A 13583-nucleotide genomic window follows, 5' to 3' on the forward strand; every position below is an offset into this window, starting at 1 on the left:
AAAAAATATATCTACTTGATAGTTTGAGATAGAGAAAGAAAAAAATTGATAATTGTAAAACAATATCCTGAGTAAAATTTTGAATTTCATTTTGTGCAAAGAAAAGAAGATTATAAAAGTGACTTCTAAGAAAGAACAAGGACGTGGAGTTTCATAACCTTATAGCAATCTTAAACCTAAATTTATTTTTCCTTGGTAATTCTTTCATTTTGCATCTTGATGGAAGGATAAACTCCTTTAGGTTGATTCTCTTGTGATTTCGCAATGAATTTTAAGGTTTTTGTTCAATAAAGTTTTATTCTTAAAATTCTTTATAGTAATTTGTGTTAGAAAGTTTGATATTTTTTATTTCTGATTTTTGTTAATGAATTGTATTTTAACCCTTGTTGAGAATTCAGTTATCTTCTTTAATTAGAATTCCTAATTAGTTTGCTTAGTTTTAATCAATCTCTTATTCACTTAGTTCAAGAGGTAAAAGATAAACATCTCATGAGTAGACGCTTGGAGACGAGTGAGATATTGAATACAACATATATGCTTGTTTTGCTGATAAAATTATGTTGAATTTGATTAACGCTTGTTTGATTAAGTTTGGCATATGTGTGAGAATTGAAAGGGTGAAAATCTTAAGATAATTACTGAAGAAATCACTGCTGAATGAACTTGAAAGTCAACATGTTTTCTTTATTTTTTTATAATCATCTATCTTAATTTTCTGCATAATAATCTCAATCCCTTTTATTTTTATTTCTAACATCTTTCTTGTAGATAAATTTTGAACATTGATTGATTGAGGTTATCTAACATTAGCTATATTATTATTTTTTTTGTGTTAAATGATCTATATTAATTACACTGTCTATGGTGAAGTCATTTTAATTTGACTAGCAAACAATAGTTATCAACCACACCAATGTAGATTTTCCCTTCCTCCCTATCTCCACCCCCTTATCATCCAATACTTTGCCACCATCAGTGTCTCTCCCCCTCCATTCAGCCTTTCTTCCATCATCACAAGATCCTGTCAAGCCCACCCTTTCCTCTCAACCTGACTTTTCTCACCCGTTTTTCAAAGCCCTTGTCGAGTGTAACTCCCTCATAAAATCCAAAATGGAATAAGCCGTGGAATCTTTGAACCGCCTAATAAAATTTGTATTCCAAAAATTGCATTCAATGTGTGACCTTATACTTTTGCCAAGGCAAAACCTTATCTTCATTGCTTCTAAGGATATTTCACCTAAACATTGTCATAGATAAGCCTCTTTGTTGCTTTTGCACTTAAGCAATACTATTGTAGAACCCTAGCTCTACAATTGAACTTTTGGGTTGAGTCAAATATCACTTTGTTGTTGTAACCCCTTTTTTTTAATTACATTTAATATTAGGGATGACAATGCAGGCTGCGAGTTATACGAGATGGGCCTAAACGGATCAGTGGACTAGATTAATGAGTCCGTCCCGTGATTTTTTTTAGCGGGCTATGTACCGGTCCGTCCCGCATTGTCATTTCTATTTAATACCTTATATTTTCTTTTTACTATTATTGTTAAGTATTTATTATAATTATATTTCTTATCTTCTAAGTCTAATATATTGTGTAAAAGCACCAATACATTAAGGGAAGAATTATTATCTTTTAAAAGTATTATAGTTGTTTTAAAATTCTTTCCTTATCTACAATTCAACTTGTGATCCCTCCAACATCTAGCCATTGTGTATTTTAGGTACAATGATAGGTTTGTGTTCACAAGTGAATTTTCACTTTTATTAAATTATGCTTAATCAAACATCATAGAAGAATTAAACCATAAGAAATCTTACATCCGATTTTTTTCTTCAGTGCTCAATATTTGCAAAGAAGAGAATTCATTTTTCCTTGATTTACAGTTCAGTACAATCTAAAAAAATTGTAGTATGGTTACAAAGTAGCCTTTGATGTTGCCCAAAGAAAGAAAGAATTGGTAATTTGGCTTATGCACAATTCCCTCTTTAATCATAACTTCTTTAACTTGCAATACTTTGATCCACTGCGACAAAAACACTTGCAGTCACAGCCTCATCTGTTTCAATCACAACACGATTCTGAGACACATTTCTGAGAACATGATTTGGGAAGCTGTTGCCATTGGCAATCAAAGAATACACAACATGCTTGATAAGGTTAGGAAAAAGCAAAAGTTTGCTAAAATCAGCTGCCCATGAGGTTCCATTCCCTTGCATAGACATCTTTGCAACTGTGGCCTTTAAATTCATACCCTTCACAACATTTCTAGCCACAAAAACTTGATCAATTTGATTAAAGGGGCTGTTTGATTGGTCCAACTTGACCATATCAACCCCATGATTTAAGCCAGAGAACATGTTATCAACAATATTGAGACCATTCACAACTCCTTTTACTGATTTTAACACAATATTGGCATCACCAAGGAAGAAACTGCTAGAGATATGGAGTTGAACGGGGTCTTCAGCAACAATATTTGTGTAATCCATGTAAGAATTCACAATCCTAGTTTGTGTCAAACCAGGAAGTTTCAAATAAATTCCGGTGCCTCCAAAGCCAGAGGCCTTGTTATAGCAATGTACTCCAGAAATGGTGTTGGCTTGACCAGTGACCATTATTCCTATGGCAGCAGAGAAAATCACAACATCTGTGATTGCATTGTCATTTCCCTGAAGGCTTATTCCAGTGCCTGAGAAGTCCCTTTCATGTTTGTCCCCCCCAGCAGTTATGTGCTGCCCAAGGAAGGAGTTTCTGATGTAGGTTTCATGGCCACCTTGGACTAAAATTCCAGTGCTGGTGAAATGTGTGATGTAACAATTGTCTATGTTGATTCTGAGTGAGTTTTTGATAGAAATGCCCCCTCCCCTGAAGTTTGAATCCAGCAATAGGTCCTTGAGAGTTATGTACTCATAACTGTAGGCATTTCTTTCTCCTGAGGTGGACATGTCTATGAGATATCCATCTGGTGGAAAATTATTTGAGGCCCTTATACTTCCCCCATGTATCTGTTAACATCCAGTTAGAAATAAAATCAAACTAAGGTATCAAATTTGAGATCTCTTGCAATAACTAAACTTCAGTTTGATTTGCTGAAGCCCTGTGTCTAAGAATTCTTTTACTGAGAAAAGAACAATATAACACATTGACAGAAAAGGAGAAAAGATTGGAAAAGGACTTTCTTCCTTTTAAATATTAAATAGTTAGTCATTCCTAAAACCATTTTTCTATATCAAGTTTGACCAAAGGCAAGCTTTAAAGAGTAGATATTTTTCATGTTCTAGATTAATGCTTTAATGAATTAGAAATCAAGATCAACATTAATACAACTTTCAATATAAATTAATAAACTTATTATACTTTATCAGTTTGTAGCTCAAATGACTAAAATAAAAACCATTTTAAACTGTTGAACTTTTCATGAAAATTATGCTTTTCTTACCATGAAGTTTCCAACACCGGGCAGTGGCAATTGCAGTGGTTTGCTAATCATGTACTTTCCCCCCTCTAGATTAATCTGAGCACCTCCAAGATCTTTGATGTCCTTCATTAAAAACCCTTCACTTGGACCTTTGGCTGCATCTGCTATGGCTGCAAGAAAAGCATCACTGCTGTCTGAACTTCCTGTTGGATCTGCACCATAAGATGTCACAAAGTACACGTGTGGTTTCTTGAGATCCTTCATCGACCAAAAAAGAACTCTATCAAACATTTGCTATTTTCCCATAGAAAATGCATAGACTAAGGCCATGAGTGCCTTTCATTAAGGGGTTTCAAACTTCAATAGTAACTTAGAAAGGAAGCAAAAGAGTATCCATTCATGACTGAATTACCTGTGATGGAAGAGGAGAAGGAGTAGGAGAGGGTGGATATGAAGGTACTGTTGAAGCAAGGGAGTCCCTAGTTAAGGAGGCCTTCAATGCCTTAAGTCCAAACATTGCTTCTTCATGAGTGACACCAGAAAGAGTCCTTAGAGGCATGTTCTCCACATAAGCATGAGTGACAAAGAAACATGTTATCTCTAGAAGAATGAACCACATGGGAGACATTGTTGCCATTGTTGTTTCTAGAGGTGAGTTTGTTTTACAGCAAATCAGGTTAGGGAGAAGCAGTTATGAAAAGGGCATTGGTTGAGAGTGGATATAAATAAGGAGGGAAGGGAAAGACCTCATATGAAGCATTGTGTGACATTTTCATAGTGGATCATAGTCATCATATACATAACACACACGTTATTTGGATATGATGTAAGTGTTAGTTTGAAGGTTTCTCTTTTTAAACTTCTTCTGTAAAATTTTATTTTTGCTTTATGGGACAAAAAGTAAGCAGTTAATTAATCTAGGGAGTTTTACAAGTTTGACATGGTGAAGAAAAGTTTGTTCTTGACAATAAATTTTGGTGCGTTAGGTATAAAGAAGTCACCAACTTCATGACATGTCTCAGTGAACGTTGGTTGAGTGAGTTATTGACAAATAGTTCATCAACGACATTCTCGTTTGACAGAAAAATGTAATAAGGTTTTTGGAATAGGAAGAGAAATAGCATTTTGATGAACAAGAATCATATAATGACATTATTCAGCAGAAGGGTCCACCATTTATGTTAAATTTATTTGATGGCGAAGTTAGTGCTAGATACCATGATATATCTTCGAGATGAAGATATATTAAGTCAACATGGATCTATATTAAGGCTCCAATTGGATATACTATGGTTATTTTTTAAATAATTAAAAAATAATTGATGAAAAATTTGTTTATATTGAATAAATATATTATTAAAAAAATTACTAAATATAAATCAATTTTAGAGATAAAAAATAAATAATTTTTATATTGATTAAATTAAATATACTAAAAAAATATTAATATCTAAATAATTTATATTATTAATAAATAATTTTTAGATTAATATTTAATTAGTTATAAAAAATTTAGTTACCAAGTTAAAATCTAAATAATTGATAGCTACAATATTTGTAGTTAGTTAGATAATAATTTAAAAAATATTTATCAATAAAAACTAATTTAAATATTAATAATTTTTATATTCTTTAAAATAATATTTAATTTAGTTAATGTAATAATTAATTATTTTTTATTTTTAAAAAAAATAATTTTTATTCAATAATTTTGTAATAGCGTAGGTATAGGAGAAACAATTTTGTTTGAATAATTAAGTAAAATCATTTTTAAAATGTTTGCATGTTCAGGAAAGTTAAATATCAAAAAACAGTAAAAACAAGTTAGGATTCTATCATAAAGTTAATAAAAATAATATTTCTGTCAAATAAATCAAATTGTAGAATTAATTTTGACCAAAAGATAAATTTTCAACAATCTGATTTGGTTTAAAGTAGAATTAAATTTAAGAATCCAAAAGTCTAAGAAAAAATGAACACCTTGTTTGATCAATGTGTTATTCTTTTGTTGATTATGGATGAAAACAAAAGACAGTAAATAGAATTGTAAATGAGTCAAAGATGCCATGTTTGATGTTGATAAGGTTGAACAGGAAATTTCAGTCTTTTAATTCTCCATGGAAAATTGTTTTCTTAAGCATGTGTTTAACATCTCAATTTAATTAGTAAAACTATAAAGAGGTTACATATTGATTGTAAATCTGAAATATAATTTATGCATTCAAATATATTTATCTACTATAAATTTTAATTATAATATAATTTGTAAATTAAAAGGTATTTTTAATTCGTTTTAAATTTGTATTATATAAAATTAAACGTTTTACCCTCTATAATTAATTGATTATATAAAATTTATTATCCTCGTTGTGCATAAAAATTAAACTCTTAAAGATCTTTCACATTTGAATTAGGTTACAAAAAATAAAAAATTTACAAAGTAAATTACATATCTAATATTTGAATTCTAAAAATAGTAATTAAATTAAAACAATCTTACGCGTGGAAATTTTCTCAATATTACTAAGGAATTTTTCATTTCAACTTTCAACCATGTTTGTTACGCTTTTTGCTGTGTTTTATGCGTCAAGTTGTTAACTATTCTATTCTAAATTTTTGTGTCATTTTATTTGTACAATTTTTTATTATTGAATTTTGAATTTTATTGTGTGATATTTATATAAACATGTTGGCTCTTTTACAAAATTAATATTATAATTTTATATCAAACCAAGTATATATACATTGTTTCTTGATTTGATTTCACTATCGGCGTATTTAATGGTCATAGAACGAAAAATGCTATAGAATTTCCTGAGTAATGCTCTTTCTGAACTTTCAAAATATTCTGAAAATCGGATTTGAACCCTGAGAATAAGGTCGTGGATGTGAGTCAAACTAAAATTAGTATAATTTTATTTTATTTCGGATAAAAACTTGTATTTAATTTATTTTGGAATTGTAGAACAAATAACATGATTTTTTAATATATTCACTATTAAATGCAAATTTAATTTTTAGAGTTAATCAAATATAAAACTTGTATATAAGTGTAGAATACATAAGAACATGAATTAAGTAATACAGCACAAGAAAAAAAATAAAACAAGAATCTTAGAAGTTTGTCATTAAATACAAGTTCAATTCATAAAATTATATAATTATGAAAAATTACTTTTAAGAAGAAGCATAAAAAAATGCATACAACATAAAGAAGGAAATTACAAGGAGAAAGAACAAGATGAATGGGGTATTTCAAATATTATAAATGATAAAATAGTAATGAGAAACATGTGAAAATGTAGAAGTCATGTTACAGGGAGGTTCAAAATAAATGTTGAACGGACTTATCACTTGATGTAAAATAAAAGATAAGATTCAAAGAAAAAGATTATTCTCTTCTTTCAAATAACTCAAAAAATTCTTTGAAAAATCTCTCTTAGTTTTCATATATTCAAAAGTTTTTTCCAAAGGAAATGGGGAGATATTTATTACTAGTTTCCTAAGTTATATGAAATGTAAATGCACCTACATTCAAATGTGAAATGTAAAACCTAATGGTCAAAAATTAATCATGGAGAAATTTGAAATTCAAAATTCAAAAATACAATGATGAAAATCAAGGGAGTTGGCTAAAACTCTTGAAGCATGTTCCTGCTTGAACACATTTTTCATGTTTCATTTACACTTGTCTTGCCTTGCTTCTCTTTTAACTTTTCTTTCTTATGACTTGCATGCTTTGGTTGAATTTTTAATGAGCTGAAAACATAAACACTACAATAAAATCATCAAACTACAACTTATTGTCTTAAGGTTTTGGACTATGGTGTTATGATCTCTTGTATAAGTTTGCTCATGTCTCCTTGAAATTTCTCCCTTAAAAAGATCACAACAATGATAAAAAAAACCTTTCAAAGATAGTTTTCATAAATCTCGCATTCCAAGATTAGTTACATATTAATAACATGTAATGTAAAAAGAATAAAATATTATACAAAATTTACACGAGGTATTTTTACAGTGGTTCATCTGATAAATCGAGACTACGTCCAATTCTTGATTAACACAATCAAGATTCACTAAAGTAGACTATTTTTGCAAGATACAAGTATTATTTTGACTCAATCATTTTTAACTAAACAAGTATTCTTTGGACACAATCCATTTCATATACAAAGTTCTTGAGTATTGTTTAGAACAAAGCTACTCTTGGCTAAACTTTAGTATTCTTTGGACCTGTCCACCCTTGGCTAAAATTGAGTATATTTTTGAATGAAACCACTTATGGCTAAAGCACCAAGTATTGTTTGAACAACAACCACTCCTAGTTAAAATCTGGGTATTATTTTGATCGCAATCACTCCTAGTTAAAACACTTTGATTGCAATGGTTGTGATCTCAAAAACATGAGTTTCACTCACTAAAAGAGATAAAGATAGAGTTCACTTTTTTAGGTTGCTAATGAACATAAACAATGTTCATTACAAAGCTTTAGTGCAGAGAAATACTTTTGCTTAGAGCTTTGTTATCATACATTGTTGTTGTTCTTAACCTTTCTTCATCTTGAAATCTTTTATAAATAGTGCCTTGAAAAAAATAGTCATTGCAAATCCTTTCTACCCATTTGTGTATGTCCATACATAAACTTAGAAATGCATTAATTACTTTAAATGCATTATTAAATGTATATCTCTTCTTCAAGTAACATTTTGATAGCTAGTTCAACTTATCAGGCCGAGGTCATTGAGCTTTTACTCAAGCTGGAGTAAAACATAGGATCTTATAATCTTTCTATAGTTGATATAGAGGTGTGTTCAAATGATTGTTGGCACGAAACAACTTTAGCACATCTTTTAAGAGATTGTTGATGTAAATATCAGTTTTACAAGATTTTTTGGTAATGTTAAAATAAAAATATTATCTACAAAATAATAAAATAAACATATAGAAATATTTCAAATTATACAACATTATTAATATTATGTTCTTATCATTTGATAAAGACTTCACTTATTATTACAAAGTGGACTTTAAGCCTAACTCAACCCCATAAAACCGGCTCATAAGGTTGAGGTTTGCACCCACTTATATACAATGAAATGCTCTAATCTCTAGTCGATGTGGGATCTCCAACACACCCACTCGTGCGTGGGACTATATATTATGGGTGGTCCGATAGCGGGTGGCACGATAGGCCCAACACAAACACTCGCTAGGATAGGCTCGAAATGGCTTTGATACCATATTACAAAGTGGACTTTAAGCCTAACTCAACCCCATAAAACCGGCTCATAAGGTTGAGGTTTGCACCCACTTATATACAATGAAATGCTCTAATCTCTAGTCGATGTGGGATCTCCAACACTTATTAGAGGAAGCAAAATCCAAAAGATGATATTGCATTGGACAAAACACTTATGTCTTATGATAACGAAACATATTCATTATTTATATTTTCTTCTAAAAGCACCTAATTAAAATTAACATTTGAAATTTACTTTTTGTAAGTGAGTATTTAATTACTTTTACAAGTAAATATGTCTTTTAATAATTAAATATTTATTTTTAAAATCTAAAAGCTTACAAATACATAATAATATTATAAAAAAATAGTTTTCGTTATTCAATACTTCAATATATTTTATATTCTTTTATGAAAGATCTTGTCGTTATTCAATACTCTGATATACTTTGTATTTTTTTTATAAAAGAATCTCAGTTATTTAAACTTAAAAGCTTAAATACATGTCTAAGATCACCAAGTGATTCCCATTCTTTTCATAAATATTAATTATTACTTATTTCATCTTTAAAAACACCACCACAAGATTAAGTTCAATATATTAATCAAGTCAATGACTTGTCAACGTATTTTAGGTTATATAAGAATACTCTTCTTTATTTATTGTTATTATTAAAGAATATGAATATTTATCCTTTATATTTTTCATAACTTAAATAATAGATTTTAAGTTAATACTTCCTTTCTCCCCTTTATAATATCATCTTAAAAAATAATTGTTTCTTTTATAAAAACCCTTTGTAATTGTATGATAAAAATAAAAAATAAAAACTAATCTTTCATGGTAGGGTAGAAACCCATATATTATATTATTTAATGGTTTTTTCTTCATTCATAATTTTTCTTTAATTTTAAGAAAAAACAATTAACTTTTCAAAACATGAAACACATTGTAAGAAGTTTTGGGGGAATGAATGTATCAACTATCAGTGTCGGCTACCAATGGAAAATTAATTAATGTAACTAAATATAAATACCAACACAATGGTTCCTGTCTTGCAGTTTTACGCGACTTGTGTGTGCTTTTTCTAAGTCTATGTTCAATTTAAATCTCACTCAAAACAATATAAGAAGCTCCCCAAAACCAAAACTATTGACTTTAACTCCCTTTTTCTATTACTTTTTTCCTCTAATAATAATTCAAATTTTGAAAAACACTTGCCAAATATTAATAGTTTGTTGGACATATATATGAATTCAGCATAATAAATATTCCATCTAGCATGAAGTAACAAATATGGACTAGTCTTCATCCCAATATGGTAAGTGCTTTGCCACAAGGCATTATTGAGAATCATAATTGCAACTTTCATTATTTCAAGGTGCAAATTGTAGATTAAGTAATTGAAATGAAAAACACTTGAATGCCAAATTATGAAAGCAGTGGCAGAATAAAAAAAAGCACTCAATTTGTGGAAGAAAAGCTCACAATAAGCGAAGATTTTATGATGGTTCCTGCGTTGCTGCGTCATCTTGAAGACAAACTCTCCACATTTGCTTATATTTGACACCAACTTGCCAATAAAACAAGAGAAGAACTATAAATAAAATGAGCCAACATGGATCGGGGAATAGTCGTTTTATTGTATAATGCTTATTTGATATTTAAAAAATTAATTGATAATAATTTTGTAATTTAAATCATTAAGATAAAACTTCTTTCTGTTTCTTAAAATTAGCTGGGAATTAAAAAAAAAGTGAATCTTTAGACGACAAAATTATTAAACTTTTAAAACGGTTAGGATTAAGTTGTAATATATTCATATGCATAGTCTCAATAACTTTCAAATAATTCAGCCTAAACAAATTATAAGTTTGTAAACAAATTATGGGTTTTCTAAAAAAGGGAAAAAAAATGCTTTCATGGGCTAAACCAAATACATTCGCAATAACATACACCATTGGAGATGGAATAAAAAGTCTACTAATATCCAAGATAATTAGTATTACATACTGTTAGGAGTTATTGTTAAATGTCAAAAGCTAAGTGTTAGCATTAGGTTATTGAGCTTTCATTGTTTCTTCACATATAAGTGTTAGCATTAGGTTATTGAGCTTTTCATGTTTAGCCACAGATACTAATTGGGTTATGTTTCGATAATTTCAATATAGTCTTACATCACTTAGGAGTCAAGGTCAAAGATAATTTATATACATCTTCCTCTCTTAACTCACCGAGAGGTCTTTTAAAGACAAAATTTTGACAGAGCTCCGAGCTCCAAAGCAGACAATACCTCGAATTTAGTGATTGACCTTAGTACACCAATATACATCGCTTAGGAGTTGAGACCAATGACAATTTATATACATCTTCCTCTCTCCTAAACCCTAAACCCTAAACCCTAAACTCAAACCTTGTGCAAGACTCTTAGAGCTTTATATTGAATGGAAAATGAAATTTCAGGCTCCTCGACTATGGAAAATACCCCACGAATTAGACCTGAATTATCTGGGTTCTCACACAATCCTCTTCTAAATAAAAAAATCCAAGCATCTTAATGTTGTTTCTTTTACATGTGAAGTTCTTTCTCGATTGAGAAACAAAAGAAGAAAGTCCACCTAAACCCTAAATTTTTTAAGATACATTGCAACAAGAAGGAGCCCACTCTTCTAGATGGGTTTCCCTGGACCAAGAAGCCTAACTTCCAGAATGTTCGGTGCTTGGAAGACATGTCTCAACATGATCAGGAGGTCTGTCACTTCCTTTCCAGCTTAAAGGTGGTCTTTGACATGGTCACTCTCATAAGCCAAGAGTTCTTCCCAAGGAGGCTAAAAGCGTACATTGGTACCTTTCATTCTTTTACTCTTAATGATGTTGACTTTATCATTGTTAAATTTTTCTTGTCTTCTTTGCAGACAACATGCTAGTCCAGATTAACAAGAAGGATCTGGCAGAAAGGGCTAAGAAGATGAGAGCAGTTGCTCAAGCACCCCCAACCTAGGATCTCAAACTCAAAGTTGTTGCCACTACAGCTCCAACCCCTATTGAAGACGACGAGGAGACCTATTCTGGACCATTCTTTAGAAGGAGAAGGAAGACAACAACTGCCCCTTCCGCGTTCTCCACCTTAGATGGGCGTGTTCCCTCTCACCATGCTCCTCCACCAAGCCCATCCCCTCCACGCGACATGGTAGTGGTGCGAGAAGACGAGGGTACGAGCGTCCAGGAAGAAGGACTATGGGACCAAAACTTGGACACTCCCTCTTTTCTCGAGAAGGCCCTCTTACCCAACAAGTCCAAGGAGAAGTTGATGGGCCTCGAGGAGGATCGCTTGGTTGGGGATACCATGAGGCAACTAGAGCAAGCACTAGCTACAAGTTGTTTGGTCGTCTCCAAGCTGAAGGAGTGGAGAGGGTCAACTGAGAAGAAGTCCCATGAGGTTGTTGAGCTCCATCATCAAATAGGAAACCTTCAAGGGGAGCTTTAGCTAAAAACGGCGAAGCTTCATGAGGAACTCCAGCAGTTAAGACGATCACAACAAGAAGCCAAGGCCCTCCTGACTGAGAAGTCCCGGGAAGCCTTAGGCCTATCTGAGGAGAAGGTAAAACTCTTGGCTGAGGTGGAGAGGCTCAAGGAAGAATTGGCGCAGAAGGATGAAGAGTTAGCTAAGGAGAAGGAAGTCTTCACCAATGACGTTGCCAACTCATATCTGGTGGGTTTTGAAGATGTCGTTTCACAAGCCTCAGGGATTTATCCCAAGGTGGAATTTTCTCAGCTTGGCCCTGGCAAGACTGTGGTAGACAGACAACTTGTGGAAAAGTAGCGCTTTTTGTATAACTTACCACCTTCTGTAGTACTTTGAATAGTTTTAACTTATTAACCCCCCTCATTTATGTACGCTAGCTATAGCCTTTCTTCTGCTGATTTAACTTTTATCTTTGACAAATTTCGACTAGTGCCATTAATTCATGCTTAGTGAAACGTAATTAGCATAAACTTAATCCCTAAGGGTAACATACCAATTCACCCTTATGCTAATCCATTTAAGCTAAAAGGACAACAAACTTAAAACTTCCATCAAGCACGAAAAATCACCATGCTTTAGAAATTTAATCTTGGGATGATCCATACTCTTGGGCTGCAAAGAACCTCTTGATTCGTGTGAGTGCTCTTCAACTGCTTGAAATGATACAAAAAAATACCACAAAGGTAATAAATCACTTACCAAATATAATAATGTTAGTTTTTTATGCAAGGAAAAAGGAAGACACCAAAAAATATAACTGGAATGATAGCTAATAAGATTTTACCTTTAGAATGACAAACTAAACCACATCCATGTATACTCAACCGACATCGAAGATGATGTCCAGATCAACCAAGTCCAACACTGGAAAAAAGAGTGAAGAGGGGAGGGAAAATAAGTGAAATTGATATGGAGTTACCAATTTTAGGTTCTCAAGCAAGTTCAACCAAGGTCTTTCACCAAAACATGTGAAAAATTATTGGGAGTTGTAATGTTTATTGGAGTCATGGACCTACATGGCCATTTCTGAACTTTTTGGCTTGCCAACTAAAAATGACAAATGAAACCGTCCTCATGGGTATTCTCCAAGCTCGTCCCAGTTTTGATGGAAAATATTGACTTGGTACAGGTATGGATATGGGTAATACCCATTTTTTTAAATTGGATATATGAGAATGTACATATATCTGTCTCATCCTTGTCCTCATACCTGACTTAATACTCATCATCGTCCTCGTTTTAAATTATTAAAACACCTTTAATTAATTAGGTAACTTATATTAACTTTTCTTTAGTCCTGAGTTTCATAACTTATTTTTAGGTCATACATTTGATATTTTTACTATTTTCTATAATCATTTGACATTTATACAATTGTTATTTGATACTTTC

General features: G+C 31.5%; 1 protein-coding gene across 1 annotated transcript; it reads right to left on the reverse strand.

Moving 5' to 3' along the window:
* Nucleotides 1-1740: 1740 nt before the first annotated feature.
* LOC137836993 (polygalacturonase QRT3-like) lies at nucleotides 1741-4340 on the reverse strand. The gene is made up of 3 exons (XM_068645805.1): nucleotides 3835-4340; nucleotides 3444-3680; nucleotides 1741-3009 (listed from the first exon to the last, which is right to left on the reverse strand). Exons 1-3 carry the CDS (start codon nucleotides 4057-4059, stop codon nucleotides 2005-2007), a joined length of 1467 nt encoding a protein of 488 aa, XP_068501906.1. The 5' UTR covers nucleotides 4060-4340; the 3' UTR covers nucleotides 1741-2004.
* Between the last annotated feature and the right edge of the window lie 9243 nt (nucleotides 4341-13583).

Source organism: Phaseolus vulgaris, chromosome 4 (genome assembly GCF_000499845.2).
Source record: "Phaseolus vulgaris cultivar G19833 chromosome 4, P. vulgaris v2.0, whole genome shotgun sequence".
Classification (NCBI taxonomy): domain Eukaryota; kingdom Viridiplantae; phylum Streptophyta; class Magnoliopsida; order Fabales; family Fabaceae; genus Phaseolus; species Phaseolus vulgaris.